Source organism: Hemibagrus wyckioides, linkage group LG10 (assembly GCF_019097595.1).
Source record: "Hemibagrus wyckioides isolate EC202008001 linkage group LG10, SWU_Hwy_1.0, whole genome shotgun sequence".
Taxonomy (NCBI): domain Eukaryota; kingdom Metazoa; phylum Chordata; class Actinopteri; order Siluriformes; family Bagridae; genus Hemibagrus; species Hemibagrus wyckioides.
This window is the reverse complement of record NC_080719.1, coordinates 2,355,155-2,377,331: the sequence shown is the minus strand read 5'-3', so window position 1 is coordinate 2,377,331 and position 22,177 is coordinate 2,355,155. Positions and strand designations below refer to the sequence as shown.

The 22,177-nt window shown below is 40.1% G+C and overlaps 1 protein-coding gene across 3 annotated transcripts; it reads left to right on the top strand.

Moving 5' to 3' along the window:
- The first annotated feature begins 903 nt into the window (after window positions 1-903).
- LOC131360377 (histone-lysine N-methyltransferase KMT5B-like) lies at window positions 904-9,161 on the top strand. 3 transcript variants are annotated; one of them, XM_058400800.1, is made up of 11 exons: window positions 904-1,301; window positions 2,130-2,240; window positions 2,454-2,644; window positions 3,246-3,393; window positions 3,833-3,998; window positions 4,086-4,195; window positions 4,285-4,451; window positions 4,559-4,578; window positions 4,678-4,814; window positions 4,890-5,089; window positions 7,784-9,161. In XM_058400800.1, the coding sequence occupies exons 3-11, from the start codon at window positions 2,494-2,496 to the stop codon at window positions 9,067-9,069; spliced, it is 2,385 nt and encodes a 794-aa protein (XP_058256783.1). In that variant the 5' UTR covers window positions 904-1,301; window positions 2,130-2,240; window positions 2,454-2,493; the 3' UTR covers window positions 9,070-9,161. The 3 variants fall into 3 exon arrangements, with proteins under 3 accessions (XP_058256783.1, XP_058256784.1, XP_058256782.1); XM_058400801.1 differs by lacking the exon at window positions 2,130-2,240 and having other exon boundaries at window positions 2,459-2,644; XM_058400799.1 differs by lacking the exon at window positions 2,130-2,240.
- Window positions 9,162-22,177: the final 13,016 nt, after the last annotated feature.

Sequence of the window (22,177 nt, the reverse complement as noted above, 5' to 3'; positions counted from 1 at the left end):
AAACATTTTACAGTTCGACTTGGAAACCTGACAGATAGCGATGTGTCACTTTTAAATCCTTCAGATATACATAAGGTATGCAGGGAGTGTGAAGAATACTTACCACTGCTTCTGCACCTTTACACAACATCAAAACTATAATATAAACCAAACTCTTTTGCATGGCATCAGGAGGTATTTCTATCACATCATCCTGGCGTGGATTATTTTATCAGTGCTTCAAACTAGATTTGAAAGTCACTTTTTTTTAGTTGCTTAAGTTACACATACACATTAAAATGTTTAAGTACATTATAAATCTGAAATTTTTATAAACAATGTTAGGTGATCAAAGGGCAGCACAGTGGCTTAGTGGTTAGCACTGTTGCCTCACAGTGAGAAGGGTTTGAATCCCAGGTTCGAACAGGCAGTGTGTGGAGTCTGCATGTTTACTCCGGTTTCCTCACACAGCCCAAAAACATGTACATTAGGTTGATTGGTAATTCTAAATTGCCTATAGGGTATGTGTGGCCCTGTGATGGACTGGTGACCTGTCCAGGTTGTACCCCTGCCTTTTGCCCAATGTGTGCTGGGATAGGCTCCAGCAGATCCCCGTGACCCTAATAAGGAATAAAGCGTGTATAGACAATGGATGGATGGATGGAGGTTAGGAGATCGAGGTCCTATTTGGGATAGTTTGCTTAAATACTTTGAATTTTACTTTAAAGGTGTGGACAATAAATGGAACAGAGAACGGGAAACATAAAATATCGACAAATCTTTGTATTAAAAATTCATTTCTAAATATCAGTGCACAAAAACCTAACGCATAACAATAATTACTACGTCATTTGGCTTTATCTAAATGCAGAACTTTATTGTGTGGTATATTCAAACTGTGTAGGAATACCGGATCTGGCAACCCGTTTAAAAGGACTGCGGTTTGTTTTCACGGAACTACTTTCGTGTTCATCCGAGTACGGAGTAGTAGTTCTTAACCGACTATTTTAACGCTTATTTAACTATTGTTTTGCTAACGGAATTAATAATGTCCAATTTTAAAACCCACAAGTTATTGTTTATATGAATTGCTTTCAGTTTTTTAGGAAAACCGAAAGCAGTAAGCCCCAGTTTTCGCCACCGATTCGATGTGCGGCCTTTTCTTTTTCATGGCCGTCCGCCATCTTGAATTTTAATGTTGATTTTTTAAGTCTATGCCAAGTTAGATATGTTTATTATTATTTTTTAAGGATTTTAATTACTCTGAATTTGGATCACAGTGGAAGATTCACGTCCGATTCGCCATGGCAGCCAACGACTAAGTGAGTGTTTAATTTTATTTATTTTTATTTCTACCAGAAATGCCAAGTTAGCTACGTAGCCTAGGAAGCTAACTGATAATTAGCTTGCTAATACGCTAAATGCTTAGCGACCCAGCTGTGCAGTTTGTTTATTGTAATTATTAGATTTACTTATTTTCAGAAATGCATCTACATTTATATATTTTATAATAATCCAGATCAATAATAAATGCAAATAAAATGCGTAAATAAAAATAAACTCGCCGGTCTGGTGTACCCGGTTTCTAGCTAGCTAGGTTAACCGGCTTGCTAGTTAACTTCAACTTGCTCGAGAAAACATTACCTATTTTTTTAAAAACAAATATTTTCGCTAAGTTCGAGTTTAAATTCCGACGTTAGATCAAATTCGTAAAATTTATAATTATTTTATAAAAAAAACCAACAAACCAGTGCACATCTTAGTTCAACCAGTTTGGACGTAACTAGCAAGCTAACCCTGGCTAGCCTTATAACTAGCCGAGTGATCACTTTTGTTTCATAACTACAAATTATATACTAAGAGATTATATATATTTAATCTTTCAGTTCTGTAATTATATACACAGCTAGTTTGGTTTGTCTATTAAATATAAATATTATTAGTTTCCTGAGTGTATCTGAGATTTTTTATTAGTTTGTGTGTGTTATGGGTGGAGTGGTTTATCTTCTGTAATTAGGTAAATGTTTTATTTAAATAAAAACAAAACAAATATCTAACTACTAAGAGTAACAAAGCGACTATATATACACTTTTATGTACATATATTATTTTAAACCCTTTTACAATTTTTTTTACTTTGTCCTAAAAAGATGACCCAGGAAACATCTGTACACCTGTATCCTAAACAAAACGCAGAGGACCATGAATATTCACGATTATGCAAATTAGGACACGCCCACACGCCGGCCTTCATTTTGGAAGTACTCATACTTAACTAGCTTTTTATTATTTCTATAGTTGTTTTTTCTGTGTGATTTATTGAACACAACGTTACCATGACATGTCGAAACTGTTTCGTCCGTCTCTATCGTTAACCTAGACACCTTGTGTTTTTTGTCCGTTTGTAGTTACACTGATTGCAGGTGAGGCTGTAAATCATGGTCGTTGTGGTGTTTTTCATCTCTTTTTCTCAGCACAGAGACTCGATGCGACTAACGCGGGCGATCTGCGGGTATGAAGTGGATGGGAGAATCCAAGAAGAACATGGTAGTAAATGGCAGACGACATCATGGCAGCAGGTTCAGCGAACAGCCAGGGGGCCAAAGCCGCACTCAGCATCTGCGTCACAGCAAGAACTCACTCAGCAGCCGGAGATGCAGCCGCCGTGAGTCGGTTTATTCACCATACCATCGAAACACTCCGCGTCCACTCCATGTAGGAGTGAAAATCTAAATTGTGCAGAATTCAGCAGTGACCTTGTCTGTTCATGTCCCTGTAACGGCACTGAGCAACAAAAATTCAAATTTATGTATATTTCTCCTAATGAGAGTAATTAAATGTATTAATTATTATTCAGATCATCATCTAGAATTGAATGACATTGAATTTAAATATCAGTAATAAAGAATGACGATTTAAGTAAGATTAAAAAAAATGCAAATAAATAATCACAATATTGGTGTTTACATTTTAGTGTATCTGTATACTAATAATAATAATACATTTTTACAATAATAATAATGATTGTAATAATACAGTATATTGCAATATTAAACAAATACCATGCATGTAATTTTCAATAAAAATTCCATTTTTGATTCTTGTGTAAATAAAATTATTTTTCCCCTAAAAGATTGAAGACTTATTTTTGTATCCTGATTTGTACGGATCAGGATAAAGTGCTTGCTTAAGACACATGAAAGAATGAATTAATGACTTCAGTTCGTCTTTTCTGTAGTTTTACTTATTTATTTTTTGTTTTTCAGGTTTCAACGGTGGTCCGATGGAGGTGGAAAGGCGTCACGTGCCGTCATCAGGAATGACCGCAAAGGAGCTGTGTGAGAACGACGATCTGACCACGAGCCTCATCCTCGATCCTTACCTTGGCTTTCAAACCCATAAGATGAACACCAGGTCCCTTAACTCCTAGTCATCTATAAATATTAAATAATGAGGCTGAAACTTTTAAATGTTGACCAAAATTTCTGCACAAAATGGAGCTGATTTCTTAGAAAAAAGTGTAAATAAAATAGTTTTAAATAAATTGAAGCATGCAGTAGAAATCAGAATAATCGTCATCTTCATATATATTTAAAAATATTTTTTACTATCTAAAAACATCACTAAATTCTGTAAAAATATTCATAACTTTTGAAAAAGGAGTGCTGCTTAACTTTTTAATCTAAAACTGTACTTTTTCCTTTAGGAGAACATTTAAAATATCAAAAATACTTCTAAAATCTAAACTTCTAAACAGATTGTGCATGTGTAGAAATATTAAATAAAAAATAAAAATGTTATGAATTTAAAACGTGTGCTGATGATAACCGTGTTGTGATTTCATTCCTCCTAGATTTCGACCCATCAAAGGAAGACAGGACGAGCTGAAGGAGATCATCGAGAGTTTTAAAAAACACAGTGACCTGGAGAAAGCTTTCGAAGCTCTGACTTGTGGAGATTCCTCCCGAAATCATCTTCTGTCCAAGACTAAGGCTCAGGAGAAGCTTTTCAAGCAGCACGTGTGTCTTTTCGAACTATAAGCCTGCTTTTTCACATGATGATGATGATGATGATGATGATTTATTATTCCTTTCCCGTTTGATCAGGTGTTCGTTTATCTGCGCATGTTTGCCAGCGACAGCGGGTTCGAGATTCTGCCATGCAACCGATACTCGTCCGAGCAAAACGGAGCCAAAATCGTGGCAACTAAAGAATGGTAGGTGAATAACGCTGCAGTTTTCACCCTCTGTGCGTACGGAACTCGTTCTCCTGCGAGATCTCGGAGTATGTTTCCCGATTTTACAGGAAGAGGAACGATAAGATCGAGCACCTGGTGGGTTGCATCGCCGAGCTGTCAGCTAGTGAGGAGAACATGTTACTGCGCCACGGAGAGAACGACTTCAGTGTCATGTACTCCACTCGCAAAAACTGCGCACAGCTCTGGCTCGGACCCGCCGCTTTCATCAACCACGGTATCGATTACGGCTCGGCAACAACAACAAAACATTTAGGAAATATATGTTGTTTTAAATGTTTGGATGTCAATACACTCGGCTAAATTGATTATTTTCTGTTTCAGATTGTCGGCCGAATTGCAAGGTAACTGCTATCATTATTATTATTATTATTGTAAACCATCGTAACACCCGTAAAGCTAAGTATCATTTCTTCGTCTTCTTCTTCTTCTTTGTTAATCAGTTTGTATCAACCGGGCGCGACACGGCTTGCGTCAAAGTTCTCCGAGATATCGAACCCGGGGAAGAAATTTCCTGTTACTATGGCGATGGCTTCTTCGGAGAAAACAACGAATTTTGCGAGTGCTACACATGCGAAAGGTAACTCGAAAGTTCTTCCATTTTTTTCTTGAGAATTTTTGTTTTGATCCAAGTTAACGCGTGGCTTGTTTTCAGACGTGGCACCGGTGCTTTCAAATCAAAAATTGGACTTCCCGCGGCAGTCCCCGTCATCAACAGCAAATACGGCCTGAGGGAGACCGACCGGCGACTCAACAGGCTGAAGAAGCTGGAAGAAGCGAGTCAGAACTCCGACGTCCGGTCCGTCGGGTCTAACACAGACGCAGACACTCAGGATTCACCAAAAACACACTCATGTAAGACCGGTCAGCATTCTGAAGCCTTCTTACAACGACTCGGGATTGATCTGAGTTATAGTGTGGAAAGTGTGAGGGTCCTTGAACATGTCAGATTGTTGTAAGCAGAGCTTCAGGTCATAGTTTAAATATTCTGCATGTCCTCTAGGGGGCAGAAAGGTCTGGGATGTTCTGCAACTAAATATGTATATCACGTGATAAACTAGAATAGATAATAAGCCCCACCTCCTGAGAAAGGTTTGGGATTGATCTCTATTATAGTGTGAAAAGTCTGAAGGTCCTTGAACTCAGAACTCTACAATGATCTCAGAACATTGTAAGCAGAGCTTCGGGTCATATTTTAAATATTCTGCGTGTCCACTAGGGGGCAGAAAGGACAGTTCTGCAAGAAAACATTTGTCACGTGATAAATTAGACTATATAATAAGCCCCGCCTCCTGAGTAACGTCTTTGAAAATACACTCTACTTATTCCACATGATAGACGAGCATCTTTATGATCATTGAAGCAGTTCTTGGGTACAAATCTACAGAGAAGGTGGGTGATACGATACAAATATCACATCACGATACCCGAAGGCATTTCTGCAATCCGCTATACATTACATTGTGTACAGATCTGTTTACAATATTATTAATAAACAAGGTTTTATAGTTAAAAAAGAGCAATTTTATTTTAAAAAATTAAACTTAATTTAAAATATGTAAAATAAAATGTTATACATTTTTTGAAAAATTATAAATAATTTATAAACATATGTCTCATTTTTTTATATTTAAATGAGCAATTTAAAAAATAAAATGTCTATTTTAATAAGAAAAAATGTAAAATGACAAGTTTAAACTGGTATGATTTTTAAGAAATAAATATCGAGTGAGCGACTGTTCGGACAGCCAAATGTTTATTTTTGCTCCTGGAAAGGAAGAAGCCATGCCCACTTTATAGCACCTCACCTAGCTAATGCACAGTGATGTGTACATTCCCTTCTCTTTAAAGATGCTTCCGGTAATAATAGCACAATAAATATATCATTATTTTAATAGATATAGAATAGGAAAAAAATAGTTTAAATATTAGTATTAGTAAGCCAAATGTTTATTTTTGCTCTGGTACAGGAAACAAATCCAGAGGAAGCCACGCCCACTTTATAGCACATCACCTAGCTAATGCACAGTGATGTGAACGCTGATGATGTCACTAATGCTACTGTAGTAACCGCCTCTAACCAGGAAGTGGAAATTTACATTGTGAACACACAAGTAGAGTGCACATGGTTATAAGAAATAATAAGCACTAGTAATTATTTGTAAAGAAACGAAAGTAAAGAAAACAGCCATGAATTTATTATTTTATATTTTTTCCGTATCATTTCTTAACAGTAAAATTGATTTGTTTCATGATTTGTTCTCATCCCATCTGAAAAGCTGTTTTTGGACGTCTTCACGCATCAGTGTACCATCACTGCACCCCTGAGTGCCGTGCTTACCCATAAGCCCCCTCTCTGTGTTGTGACGCAAACGCACAGCGGTATAAACCTGGCTCGAGCTCATGAGCCGTCACCGCTACTCACATTTTCCAGAAACTTGAACCGTGAGCCTGGCTGCTTCCTTTATCATAGATTCTTCTGTACAAAGCTTCTGCTGATGCTTTGATCCACAATGACTTGGCAGTGTAAATGCTCTCAAAGCTGCTCTTAGACCCTCACACCTGTCTGGGGTTTTTCCATAACGGAGCTCTGTGGTGCATAAAATGTTCAGGATAAAGAAAAGGGGTTTTCTCTGATCTTAATTTAACAGGCTTTCTTATCCGTCAATGTTCAGTACACATTTAACGTTTAAAATGGGGTTCATTTTGGATAATTAGTATAATAAAGAAACAGGAAGATGGATGTAAATGTTTCCATAAGACAAAAATGTTCCGATGGATTGAGAAAAATTACATAAACGCAGAAAAAAGCGCAAAGCACACTCTTGACGCAGCTCATTTGCATTTGACGACGCCCACAAAACTCCATATAAGGTAAAGCGCACCAAGCTCTGGGAGCATGAAATGAGCGCTCAGGGTAAAGGCTGAAAAACTGAAGTGGAAGGTATTCTAACATTCATACTATGTTTACTTTTATGTATTTTATGGATTTATTTCGGCTTTCTTTCTTTATTTTTATTCTTTAATTAAAGCAATGAAATAAAATGACTGGCTTTCAGTAATATTCTAGACGGTGCTCTTAGTTCCTGATCCTCCTTAGTTCCGTCTGTTTGTCTTCTTATGCTTAAAATTTGCACTTAATAGCACAAGTAGGGTTCGAGTGTGCTTTTTTAAAAATCCAAATCTACAGGATTTTCATGATATCAGTTTCTTAAATCCTCTTCTTGTCCAGCTTGATAAATGAGGCCTAGTGTCGTAAGCACTGACGGTTCAGTAATGTAGTTATAAACTAGTTTTTATACTTTTATAATTATGTTTTTGCAGAGCATTCCATGAGACGAGTTATTTCCTCACCAGTCCCTGTGACTGAGCGGTTACTATAGAAACGACAAAGCATTCGTTAATATAAACCTGCGACTGTCGGAGCTGCTGTTCTACGAAACAAATCGATGATTCTGACCAATCAGAATTGAGACATGGTATGAGAAATGTGTTTAAAGAAAAACATCCTAAGAATCTTTTCTAATTGAGTTCTATTTTTCTCTTTAGTGTCTAGGAAAAGAATGCCAGCTAGCACGAGGGTAAAAACCAGGAGTCATGATGGACAGTCTCTCTCTAGAGCTTACACATCTACCTCACCTTCCAAACAAAGTCAAGCTAATAACAGGGTACCAAAGAGACTGAAATCCAAACCCTCCAAGCCTTCGCTCACGAACCTGAGGTTACGGAGCCAAAGCCGAGGGTCAGAGGCGAAGACCTCCGCTAAAGAGCCGAAAGCCGCGCTCTGCAGGGACGTCCGCGTGAAAAAAGAAAAGGACTCGCTTAGAACATTTAACTCGACCGGATCGAGAGACTGCATTACACAGCACATCGCGAAGGAAAACAATCAACCCTCTTTAAAATGTCCCGCGGAACCCGAGAGCTGCACGTACAGGACTCGAAGGTCAACCAGGACTTTGCATAAGGCGCAGGAAGTGGACGGCGTTAACGGTGAACAAAGCACTTTCCAAGGCCAAACCCCGGTCATCAAAACGGAGCCAGCAGACATGGAGGAATACCTCTCTCACGGCTTGAGCTCGGACCAGAAAACGCCGGACGACGTCTACGTCAGGAGAGCGTCTAACTCCCAGCGTCACCAGTTCACTCCACTCCATCTGGACAGGAGGATAAAAAGCGAGAACGAGCACAGCGAATCTTTCACGCCGAGGTTCATGCAAAGTCCCAGCGTCAAGGACGTGCTCCTGGGGTTCCCCGAAAGGCCTCGGCACTGCGGTTCCTCCAGAAAGGACAAGTCTAAAGGAGGCAGCCGGAGTTTGGGAAAAGGAAAGAAAAAGGACAGGATTCCGCACTACGACGCAGTGATTCTGGACAGCAGCACGGGTATTCCCAAGCTGACCCTGCGCAGACGGAGGGACAGTGGCGAGACCAGACAGGCTCACGTGAACTCCTCGAAGATCAGCATCAAGCTCGGGAAAGAGCACGAGCGAGCCGAGGGAAGCTCTTACGGAGCCAGGTTCAACAACGGCTTCAGTTCCACGTCACGATCTGGCTCCGGCAAACTGAAGATCCAGCTGAAGCGCGAGGACAGCGAGCGCCTGGTCGCGCAGACGTTTCTCAACAACAACCACAGGAGCAAGCGTACGGATCAGCAGCCTTCATCGGAGGAGGAGGAGGAAGAGGAGGAGGACGATGACGACGACGACGACGATTACGAGGACGATTTCATCCCGCTTCCACAAGCAAAACGTCTCCGGCTCATCCTCGGCAAAGATTCCATAGACATAGATATCACCTCCAGGAGGAGAGAGGATCAGTCGCTGAGGCTCAACGCATAAGCTCACCTTCAGACTCACATGTACATAAACTTCAGGTTAACTCTGATCATGTCACTGAAAAGAAAAACAGATTAATTAAACCAATAACTTGAGCTGTTTTTTTTTTTTTTTTTAATTGATCTAATCTCTCTCCTGTCTGTAACGAGTGTGTGTGATTACTGAGGATAAAATATTCAACGTCAAGACATAAACTAGCACTTTAACTGGGAGTCTCTGGAGGTTGATGGGCAGATGTAGAGTTTGAAACACACGATCAGTTGAAAGCAGCAGCTGAAACACTAAAGGTGTGAGGATGAGGATGATGCTGTGAGTGTAGAATAGAATTTTTTTTTTTTTTTTTTTTTTTTTATATAGAGTTTTTCAGATCAAATCAAACCAGAGAGACAGAGTAAAACGTAGTTCTGGATGTTTTACACTTTACAAAGTGGGATCATTATATCAACACAAGCACAAACTGGTTCATGTAAAAAATGAAACAATAACCCACAACTCTACATCAATTCTATTGGTGTTGTAGAAAAGATGAGAAATGGAAACAAGCCGTTTTCAGGATGGAATCCAAACACAGGGCTGATTAGATTCCAGTGAGCTGAAAAATCCTCCTTAGACAAGTTCAGGTCACTTCTGAGCAAACAAAAGCTTTAAACGTTTTATTTCCTAAACTTTTCAAAAGAACTGTGTTAGCTTTGTACAATGGAGACGTTGGATTTTAAACATTAAAATATTTATTTTTGTGTAAATAAGATACAACAGTCGAGCTACAAACAGAGGAAGAGCGCTAATCATGAGCGTGCTGCAGCCGTTATCTCTTATTAGCTTTCTTTGGGGGAGGGGCATTCTCTCTCTCTCTTTCTCTCTCTCTCACTCCCCCTCTCTCTCTCTCTCTCTATCTATCTTTCCCTCCCTCTCTCTCCCTCTCTCCTGCTTTCTTTCTCTCTCCCCCTTCTTATTCCTCTCTGTCTTCCTCTCTCTCTCTCTTCTCTCCCTCCCTCTTCCTCTTTCTTTCTCTCTCTCTTTCTCCCCCTTCTTCTCCCTCTCTGTCTCCCTCTCTCCTTCTCCCTCCCCCCATTTCTTTCTCTCCCACTCTCTCTCCCTCTCACTCTCTACCTCTTTATTTCTCTCTCTCTCTCCCTCTTTTCCTCCCTCTCTTACTCTCTTTCCCTCCCTCTCTGTCTCTCTCTCTCTCTCTGACATACGCAGAAGTGAGTGAATGCCGCTCTCCTCCATCATGAATCATGTTCTGCTGAAACAAATCTGTTCACCTGAGCTCTGCTTCCTGACGTCCAGCACTGACACACACACACACAGACTTGAGTTCTAAGTGAATTTTGAGCAAATGAATAATTTTTAATCCACAAATTGTAGAAATCCTTGTCCTCACTAATCCCACACGCTGCAGATACAGCAGAGAGAGACCGGATCTCTGTTTTTCTTTCTTTCTTTAATGAAAATTTTGTACATTGTTAAAAATGCACTTAAACCAGACGTCGCCCCTGATATGTAAATATTTTGTAAAGTAAGGAGACTGGTGTGACTTCATCACCATGTTGTTTTTAAGCGCCGTGCTCTGCTGGAATCAGGTGAAGAAACCGATCTGATGAGTCATGTAGCACCATGGGACTTCTATTTCTTTCTTTTCTTTTCTTCCTCTCTCCCTTCTTCCTCACACGTGGATACACTTTCCCACGCCGCCGTCTGGTCAGCGTATCCACAGAGCACAGAACTGACATGGTTTTCTTTTTATTTACTGTTTTATTTTTATGTTCTCTTCCTTCCGAAACGTAATTGGTGCTGATTCTCTCCGCCGAGCCGACGGGTCCCGGCGAGTCGCGTGTGAATTATTTTACGGCGTAGGATTTTGTGAAAACGGCAGACTTCCATGCCACCGGTGCTCATACATTTGGGACTTTCTGTGAATTTCTCATCACCAGGTAACATTCCACACACCTCAAGGTTTTTCTTTTCTTTTTTCTTTTTTAAAGACACGACGTTTCACCTCCCGGTTCCGCTCGGCTGGATACTCTGACCTTCAGGCTCGAACCCGAGCGCGTGATGTTCACTCATGGCATTAGCTCCTCTAACGATCACGTCCTCATTCATTACCTCTTCCCTACTCTCACAGCACTACTCATCGCTAAGGCTTTCCTGGAAAGACGGCTATAGAAAAATTTACATTTATGTCATTTTTTATTACTTTTTTATTTGTATAGGAAGATAATCCACGATGAGGTAATGTGAAGCAGAATTACAGATACCACTAAACAAGAGTTGATTATTTTCCTATAGCATCACGTCCCGAAGTCTTTTCATCATAGAGATTATGTTCATCCGTCACTCCATTCTTTTTATCCGTTTATTTAATGCGTACTGTTAACATTCGCCCCCCTTCTTATTCTTACTTCACAGCAGCTATAAAGACTCGTACCCTCACCAGCCGCCCCACGCAGCTTCACAAGCGCGTCCAAACTGGAGACTCCTTCCATAAACGCTTAATAAACTCCTCACAGATCAACGGTTTTTTTTTTACTCAGTTTATTGTCCTGTAATTCCCTGTGAATGAATCTACACACCTTCCCGGCCAATCAGATTTCAGAATGGAGTGGTTTAAAAGCGAGATCTTGTTCCTCTGAAAGCACACGGTGCCTTGCGTCGAGGCCCTGACATAAACCACCCCACCCCACCCCCCGGCCACTTCCTCCGTGCTGCTCGATGCTGTAGAACATATCACAAACATCACAAGACGCTTCGAGACCAACTTTATTATTATTTCCGTATCACCAGCAGTGTGTCCCGGACTTCATCCTGTCTTCCCACTAACTCGTGTATATCGCTGTCTCGCTCTCTCTCACTGTTTCTCTATCTCTATTGAATCCTCTCTCTCTCTCTCTCTGTCTATCTTTCTGTCTCCCTTTGTTTCTTTCTCTATCTAATCCTCTCTCTCTCTCCTTGTCTCTATCTCTCTCTTTTTTAGCTCTCTCTATATCTCTCTCTCCCTCTCTCTGTCTCTCTCTCTCGTTCTCTTTCTTTCTCTGCACTGTTTATTCTGTCCATCTCTGTAAAGCCTCCTGTTAAGATTCCAGCTCTGACTCTAAGTGTGTACAGTGTGTGTGTGTGTGTGTGTGTAAGGGTTTTGGGGTAAAAGTGAACTAGAAATGTGTGAAAGTTGCCCACTATTTAAAACTCCTTTTTATTTAACAGTTTTGAGATACTTGAAAATGAAGATAAAGTCCCTCTGGGGGAAAATTCTGACCATTTCTGAGTCCTGCTGTGAGATCTGTTGTTTAACTTATTATTATAATGAGCTGTGTTTAATTAGAGGGGAAAAGTATGAAAGGAAGTGTGTGTGTGAGAGAGAGAGAAGGAAGGAAGGAAGGAAAGAAAGAAAAGAGGGAAAATGTATGGAAGGAACTGTATGTGTGTGAGAGAGTGAGTATGAAAGGAAATGTGAGAGAGAGAGAGAGAGAGAAGGAAGGGAAGGAGGAAAAATGTATGAAAGGAAATGTGTGTGTGTGTGTGTGTGTGAGAGAGAGAGAGACAGAAGGAAAGGAGGGGAAAAATGAAAATACAAAGATGAGGTGAAAGAAAGAACACTTAAAAGAAATACTACAAGAAAAGAAGGAAAAACTGACAAGGAAAAAGGAAAGAAAGAATATTAATAATAAAAACAAACAAAGGAAGACTAATAAAAATAAAAAAGTAAGAATTAAAGATCAACTGTTTATATGAAAGAAAGGAAGTGGAGGAAGAAAGAAAGAAAAAAGATAGAAAGTGAAGGAAAGATGGAAGAAAGAAAGAAAAAGAAAGTGAAGGAAGAAAGAAAGGGGGAAGGAAAGAAAGAAATACAAGAGCAACATAATATAGAGAATAATAAAATAAAGAAGAAAGAAAGAAAAAAGCAAAAAAAGAATAAGCACTAAATAAATAACTAATAAAATAAGAATGTATCAATAAGCTTTGAATACAGGAAAGAAAAAAATCTGTAAGCACTAAAGAAAGATAAAAAGAAAGAATGAAACTGGAAAGAAAGAAAGTCTAAATGTTTGAGACGAATAAATCCTTCATATTTTTTATTATTATTTTGTGTTTTATTTCGGTTTGTAAATCAGCTGGAAACAGCAGCACAGAGTCTGAGAGCTGGACATGAACGCTTGAGCTTGTGATGATCACAGAGATCCACAGGGTGGCGCTGCTTCCCCTCTAACACTGCAGTGAAGAGCCTCGACATCACCTCAGAGCTTCTAATATTCTACATTTTATTCTTCATTGTTACTGAGAAAACTCTTCCTCAGAGCTGTGTGACCGTTAGAGCTGAAGGATTGGGCAGTAAAGCAGTGTGTATCTACTCCATTCCTTTCCTTTGCCACAGAGAAGAGAAAAGTGGAGCAGCTCACGTCATGTTCACGTGCTGAGGGATTTCTCCATCATTCGCTCTTCCCTGAGGCTTTAACACGCTTTATAAACCCTGATCTAATCTGAGTCTCTCGGCTCTCGGGTGAGTGTGTTTCTCACTCCAGCTCGATGATGATGATGATGATGATGAGGCAGGAGACACCACGCTACTCTCTGAAGTACTTACCACCTCTCTCTCTCTCTCTCTCTCAACCTCTCCCCGGTTAACCCCGGGGAAAGGAGGAGCAGTGTGAAACCTCAGACTACACAACCCCAGGATTCGGTTTAGTTTAGACTCACACAGGGAACTGGTTCAGGTGTGTTAAACCCTGAGTATAAACCTGTCCATCAGAAGGTCATGTGATCTGGTTTGGATGAAAGCAACAACCAAAAACATCCAGAAATGTCAATCAGGTGCAGAACAAACCAGATTGAGAAAAGTGAAGCCTCTTCCTGCTGTTCCTCTGAGCCTCAGCTGCAGGTGCTCATCATGTGTTTGTCTTCTCTTCAGTTGCTCTGGTTTTCCTGTCTGCACCTTCATCAGGTTTCTCTGTTAGTTTTAATCACAGTCTGGTGAAAAGTAGACGACGATGATGATGATGATGATGATGATGACGGGTATGATGTCCAGAATGATTCTCAGATCATGTGGAGTTCAAACATTCATAGGCAACAAAAAGAGCTTCGGATCAACTCGAGGTAAAGGCTTATGAGGTTCTAGCGGTTATAACACTGTAATAAGAGGAACTTACTCGCTACTTGGAGCATCCTTAACATTCCAGGTAACTATAAATGGATAAAGTATAAAAAACTGTAATCATGGTCGAATCGCTGACAGATTCATACCATGACCCACCATGAAGTGTTTTATTCCTCTTATACCTCAGCGATCTGCAACGCTTCATTTATTATTTAAAGAATGACTTTTTGTCCACTTTTAGCTACTTTTCCGGAAACAGAATCAATTCCTCGTCTCATTTACATACCAGCAGCTATAAACAGTTATAAGCACTGACACTGGAGACTCCTTCCAAGCCATCATAACTATCTCACTTACACACACACACAGATCTTGTTATTATTCATAAAGAATCCGCCGTGAACCAGGTGAATCTTTGCTATGGAAACGATAGCTTCTGACCAATCAGAGTCCAGTATTCTGTAGTACAGATCCGAATTAAACCCTGCCCCTGACGCTTCCCTGACCCCGAGGTCCACATCCCACTTTAGTTTGCCTGTTTGCTCAATTTGTAAAATAAATAACTGCTATAAATGATGAGGTCAGCGGTAACGAGCGAGCGATTGACCCCGTGCTGCTCCCGTGACGGTGATGAAGATGACGGAGACGAGGTTTGTTTGTTTTCCTCTCCTCCTGAGCCTGTAAATGATGGTAAGTTCCAGTTTCCGGCTGAACGTTTCCAGCAGACCCCCTTTTCATCCCACCTGCCCACCGCTGCACCACGGGAGCCTGTTGCCATGGTGATGTTCCCAGTTCCTTATCATCCAAAGCTCCGTGTTATGAAACTGCAGAGTGGAAAACGGGAGAATGGCAGCATGAGCATGAGCTGAGGAGGAGACTGAAGTGAATTTGGTGAATTCTCAGAGGTGACTGGAAAGTGTGAGCACAAATAATTACTTTTATTATTTTTTAAATTTCAAATTGTTTATTCATATTCAGATTATTTCCTCTGTCTCTCTCCCTCTCTCTCTCTGTCTACCTTGGTCTTTCCCTCTCTCTTTCTCTCTCTCTTTCTCTCTCTCTCTCTGTGTCTCTCCGCCCTCACTCTGTCTTTCTCTCCCTCTCTTTCTGTCTCCCTCTCTCTCTTTCTCTCTCTCTCTGTCCCTCCCTCTGTCTACCTTGCTCTCTCCCTTGGTCTCTCTCTCCCTTTCTCAGAAGGCCACATAAACCTGTTATAATGCATTTGTAAGGCATTATACACATTGTTATACTTGTATACACCACATCATTACACTTTTATAATGCATTTATAATGTTTATAATGCAACATTATAATACAATTAGAAATTCTTAACCCTTTCTATGAAGGCAGTGTGTTTAATAAACCTGTCATAGAGCCTTCATAAGGCATTAACACTTCATGTGGAACCGTGTGAACAAGTTCCTTATTGTTTTATGTAGCATTATGTCTTAATGTCGCATCACAGTTCTGGAGGAATGTTGTTTGTTCCACCAATTATTTATGCTTGAACTGACAATAAGAAAACTTCTTGACTCTTTCTCTCTTGACATAGAAATACATTAACATGTTATAATGCATACATAAGGCATTATGCACACTTCATTGGACACGAAGTTGTTGAACTTTAATGCAATGTTCCTAATGTGTTTAGAAATCCTTACCACTTTCTATAAACCAGTTATAGAGCATTTATGAGGCCTTAACACTTTCTGAGACGGCCACATGGGTAATGACTAAGGAATACGTTAACGTGTTATAATGCATTTGTAAGACATCCAAGACATTCAGACGAGTTGTTATACTTCATTGCAATGTTTAGAAATGTTTAGAATGTATTTAGAAATTTTTAACGCTTTCTGTGGAGGCAATATGTTTAATGGACATGTTATAATGCATTCATAAGGCATTATGCACATGGTTTTACTTGTAGAATCACAGTCACTACAATTTACTCCATTGTTTATAACGTGTTTAGACATTCGGAACACTTTCTATGAAGGCAGCATGTTTAATGATCATGTATGCATAAGGCATTATATACATGGTTATACTTGGTGAACATGTTATAATGCATTCATAAGGCATTGTACACATAGTTATACTTGTTGAACATGTCATAACGCATTCATAAGGCATTATAAACATGTTTATACTTGTTGAACATGTTGTAATGCATTCATAAGGATTTTAAAAACATGGTTATACTTGTTGAACATGTTATAATGCATTCATAAGGCATTATAAACATGTTTATACTTGTATATGCAAAGGCATAAGACTTTATTGCAATGTTTCTAATGAATTTAGAAATTCGATACTTTCTGAGGCAACCACATGGGTAATGACGAACATGATGTAAAGCCTTCGTAAAGAGAGATGCTATTAAGGATTATAACCTTCACAAGATGTGTTATAATATGTAATATTAACATCTCACCCCCATTAAAAACACGGTGCAAACGTATTGGCACCCCTAAAGATTCTTAAAGCCGTGTTTCTATAAGTTTTGCGAGGTAAATATCCTGAAAGCGTCAGGCTGCGAGTGCAGAATTTTCCCCTTGCGAGATTCCGCACTCTCACTGATTAATCAGATTAGTTTTCAATTTCTGTTTATTTAAGCGTGTCATGAGCTCTCGTCTGATTATCAGACACTTATTGAATCTTCACTAAGCGTTTTATCCTGTTCAGGCTGAGGCTGAGAATCCATCCGGAGTCCATCCCGGGAATACTGGGCGTGATGTGGGAATACGTCCCGGATGTCATGGCGGTGTCGTTCCGAGTCTCGTCCATCCGTCACTACCGCTGTGGAGTAAAACAGAGAAACTGGACGAAACCCAAAGGGACACTGGGAGAACGTGTGAAACTCCACATATTTCTTTTTATTTATTTTGGTTCTCGAACACGTTTTTCCTGATCCCTCTAACATGAGGAAGATGATCTTCGAGCAATTATTATCAAGCCTACTTAAATCCTGCAGCAGATCTGTCACTCTCAGACCCATTATTTATTTATTCATCCATCCTGAACCGTCTTCCTGTTATTTACATGACATTGACAGACTGAGTTGTTGTTGTTTTTCTGGTCAGGACGTAACGGTGCATGTCGGCTTTATTTGTCTACTAAGCCGTTATTGGTAGAGGAAGTGGAAACGTGGCTTCCTAAAGGTCAGTCTGATATAAATGCGCATTAGGGAAAAGAGTTCAGTCCTGCAGGACTCGCTGCTTCGTTAATCAATGGTATTAACAGCAATTTGTCATGTGATCGATATATATGTGTGTGCATTTTTTATTTGGGGGGGCAGAAGCTTTTAAGCGACATATTTGATGAAACAGGCTTATCGCAAATGTCAATGGATCCCCAGAGTCTGGGACAACTTCCCGTGTTGTTCCCTCAGTAACAGCAGGGATATTTGTGGATACGAGGACATAAAGAGACAGGAGCACACTTAAACAAGTTTACAGATTTAATGTGACATTTCCTATTATTCTCTCTCTTTCTCCCTCTATCTCCCTCTCTCTCTCAGAGTAAAGCTGAGCAGAGCGTCTACCTTTCTCTCTCTCTCCCTCTTCTCTATCTCTGTCTCTCTCTTTTCTCTCTCTCCCTATCTATCTCTCTGTATCTCTTTCTCTCTATATCTCACTCTCTATCGATCCCTATCTCTGTCTCTCTCCCACTCTCTCTCTCTTTCTTTCTCCTTTTTCCTTCTATCTCCCTTTTTCTCTCTCTATCTATTTCTCTCTGTCTCTCTCTATCTCCCTTTCACTCTCTCTCTCTCCCTATCTATCACTCTCTCTCTCTCTCTCTCTCCATCTCTCTCTTTTTCCTCCGTCTCTCTCTCTCTCGTTACTAAATCTAACATGTGCAGGTTGTGTGTTCTCCTTTTCAATAACAATCATTTTACAGAATGTCTGAAAAGTCATGTGACCACAGAAACGTTGAACAAGTTCCTCAGTCTGAAGAAAACACAGGACACAGTGACTAATAAAAGGCGTAACTCTGTACACTGTAAATATTTTCAGACACTCTGTATGAGAGATCTTTAAAAATTCAGAGGTAATTTTTTTAAAACTCCACGAGGCGAAACTTTTCCCTACATGACACATTGGAGATGGTTTTTTACCACACTGATATTTCCCAGCTGTAGGAATTTTTGTGAGAAATGAAACACTCCTTGTGTCTGGAACACATCCTGAAATCCTTTAACCACACACAGAAATGAGTTATTCTTTATTTATTATTATTTTATTATAATTTCTTTATGTATTATTACTTCACTATATTATTTATTATATGCCTTCTGTGTTCCATGTATGTCTACTTTTCAGTTTCTCTTTCTTTTTTCGTTTATCTTTAAAATTCATCAAAATTTCCTTATATGTGTGAATATATGTCTATCTATCTATCTATCTATCTATCTATCTATCTATCTATCTATGTATATATATGTATATATGTGTGTGTGTGTACTAACCTGCCTAATATCGTCTTGGTCCCCCTTTTTGTTGCCAAAACCATCCTGACCCGTCCTGCACTGTGTATTCTGACCCCTTTCTATCAGAACCAGCATTAACTTCTTCAGCAGTTTGAGCAACAGTAGCTCGTCTGTTGGATCGGATCACACGGTCCAGCCTTCTCTCCCCACGTGCATCAGTGAGCCTTGACCGCCCATGACCCTGTCACCGATTCACCACTGTTCCTTCCTTGGACCACTTTTGATAGATACTGACCACTGCAGACCGGGAACACCCCACAAGAGCTGCAGTTTTGGAGATGTTCTGATCCAGTGGTCTAGTCATCACAATTTGGCTCTTTTGGTCAAACTCACTCAAATCCTTACGCTTGTCCATTTTTCCTGCTTCTAACATCAACTTTGAGGACAAAATGTTCACTTGCTGCCTAATATATCCCTGCTATATGTTATGAAAGATAACGCTGAAGACAAATCATGAGACACTGAACAACTGGTGGTGCTGAAAACGTTTGCTAAAAGTGTGTCTGTGTGTGTGTGTGTGTGTGTGAAGGCTGAAAGGGTCAGAAAACCTCAGCTGGTTGCATAACCACCACAGAACTAGCTTTATCATATCATAGTCGTTTTTACTCTGATTTTATTGCCTGATACACAATCCCATAAGACCCTGTGGCTGTTTTCACACACTGGTATTGCTTAAACTTGTCAGAACTAACGGCACGCCCCGGCAGGTCTCTAACCAAACCGAACCAAGCCAAGCTGCTGGTGGTTTTGCGACTGGTCTTTTGAAATCTAATCACACACCGACTCTTCCTGAGCTGTAGGTGGTTATTCTGCCACAGAATCTAATAGAACATGTTCCAGGCTTTCGTGAATCCGACTCGACTCTCCCACTCAACATGAAGTTATAATCTTTTATTTACCAGGTACAAGATGTACAAGATGATTTTTTTTATTTCCCACCTACGTGTAGGTGTTACTATATTGTAGAAGTATGAAGATATGGAAAATAAAGTGTGTTATGCTATAAAACAAGCAGGATATAAAAAGAGCGATAACGTTATGCATGATAGCTGTGTGCTATGTGCTTTGGGTCAACTCCAGACCACAGGTTACATATTGTTTTGTTTTTTCTTGTTATTTATAGTCCGTTAGTTTAGCAAAGGATTATATGATTTCAAGAGCACTCTGGGTGTCATGTTACGCTGAAGTCTTGATATAATTATCTCACAATCTGTCCTTTGTGTATTCTAAAACCTGTTTAGCCCCTTTAATGAAACCTGAAAATCCCTTCTTTCTTTTCATTCTACCTCCAGCAACCGGATTTTTCCTGTAGATTTTCCCAGTAGAGGAGCTCTTCGATGCAGCATGACCTCGATCGCTGGCGTTTATACGTTCATCACTCATCACTCGAGGTCTCGGATTGATCATTTACGCTTAGGTGAACACAACTAATGAAACCAGATTCCTCTAAAATGGCTCACCGGTGAACTGTAATCGGAGATATTCGGGCCGTAATCTCGGCTCTCTCTTTCATTTGGGAATCATTTTGTGCTCCACTTGAGTTCGTGTCTTGTGAAATACCAAATAGTTCACTCTGTTTGTTTTATTCTTAAATAGCTTGCTGTCTGTATCTTGCTAGAACATTCTGGTACGTCGCAGAATAAACACACGGTTCTCTCTCTTTGTGGCACTAGAAATTATGTTATTGAAGTTAAGTATATTGTGTTAGTTAATTATCAATGTCAGAGACAAGGAAATTACAGGTTTGGTAGCAGAAAGAGCCACAGCACCGACGAACGGAGCTGCTGGACGCCTGCGGTATTTTATATTATTATTTTTTGATACAGCTCTCTTTTTGAAGCATTTTCAAGCATGCTATCCATAATTCAGTGTTACACAGCTGGGCTCTGCATTCTAAAGATATACTGGTGTGAACAAGGAGTGCTCTGAAAGCTCCACAACTGGTAAAATATCCAGAAAGGGACTTGAGCTCCTTTTTGGGTCTGCTTGTATTATGGAGGCTGGAACACTGAATCATTTTCAAGTGGACTTTAACAAGACTGAGTACACTTCATTCAGGCTGTATATATAGCTCTTTTGAAATGAACTCTCATCATGTTGCTACCTAACACTGCTTATTTTGTTGTGTCACCAAGGCAGCTATTAGAGGATTTTATATCTGTGAGGTGACAGAAATCTCCAGCTATGTGTAGACCTTAGGGTCTTTTTTGCCAGACAACAAGTTTTAAATCAAGTGGATCACAAAGTGACCCCCAAATGAGCCTGTCTCTGAGGACAGGTTGTGTTGGGGGACATTTCAAGTCAAGCTCTGTTCAAGTCATTTATCTGAGACCACTTGAAATGCAAATATGTGGCATGAACAATCTGATTGGATAATCGCTTTGTATGGCCAAAAGTACGTGAATTATGGATTGAGGTCAGGTGTTTAAAATCAAGCACATAGCCATGCTATTTCCAAAAATAAAAAAAAAACAGATCAGGCCTGCTGCATCAAAATTTCCTTTCCTCTGTTACATCATTTACTACCAAACTCCAAACTGCCTCTGGAAGCAAACTGTTGAGCTCTGTGAAACAGGTTTTCAAGGCTGAGGTTTTCAACCCAGCTTCACACAAACCTAAGATCACTATGAGCAATGGCAAGTGTCAGGTGGAGTGGTGAAAAAGATGCCTGTGCTGTCGGGAGTGATGATTCATGCTTCACTATCTGGCAGTCTGATGGTTGAATCTGGGTTTACCGAATACCAGGAGAACTGGAGTAGCAGCAGTGAAGTTTGATGGTCTGGGGCTGTTAATGTAATGCTACAGCATACAAAGACATTTTTAGAATATTATTAGAATTTATATATTCCTGTGTATGCCTCCTGGTGGTCCAGCGTGCTCTCAATGCTGTGGCCCGGGTCCGATTCCCGGGCAGGGCGCTAACCCAGCCAATGGAGAGTTAACTCTCAGTGCCAGTCCCAAGCCCGGATTAAATAGGAGGGTTGTGTCAGGAAGGGCACTCGCTGTAAAACCTGTGCCAGATCGAAACATGTGGACCAAATGATGCGCTGTGGCGACCCCAAAACGGGGAGCAGCCGAAAGAACAACAAGGTCCATAAACACGTTTTTTTTTGGTATGGAGGAACTCCAGAGGCCTGCACAAAGCCCTGACCTCAACTCCACCTTTGGGATTAACCGGAATGCCGATTTCAAGCCAGATCTTCTTTGTCTTACATCAGTACCTGACCTCACAAATGCTCTTTTGACTTAATGGCCACAAACCTCCTTGTAGAAAGCCTTCCCAGAAGAATAGGGACAACTTTATATAAATGCCAGAGAGCTGACCACACACCCGAGACTATATGGTGTGTACTAGCTTGTCTTAGTTATATACAGTGAAGGATTATATTAGAGCACTTTGGGCTTTGTGTTAGACTGAATTCTTGTTGTCTAGCCTGAAGCCTGTTTCACCACTTCAAGAAACATTCTTTCATAACCGTATGTTCTCATTCATAGACGTTTCACTCATTGCTTGTCATGTGCGTAA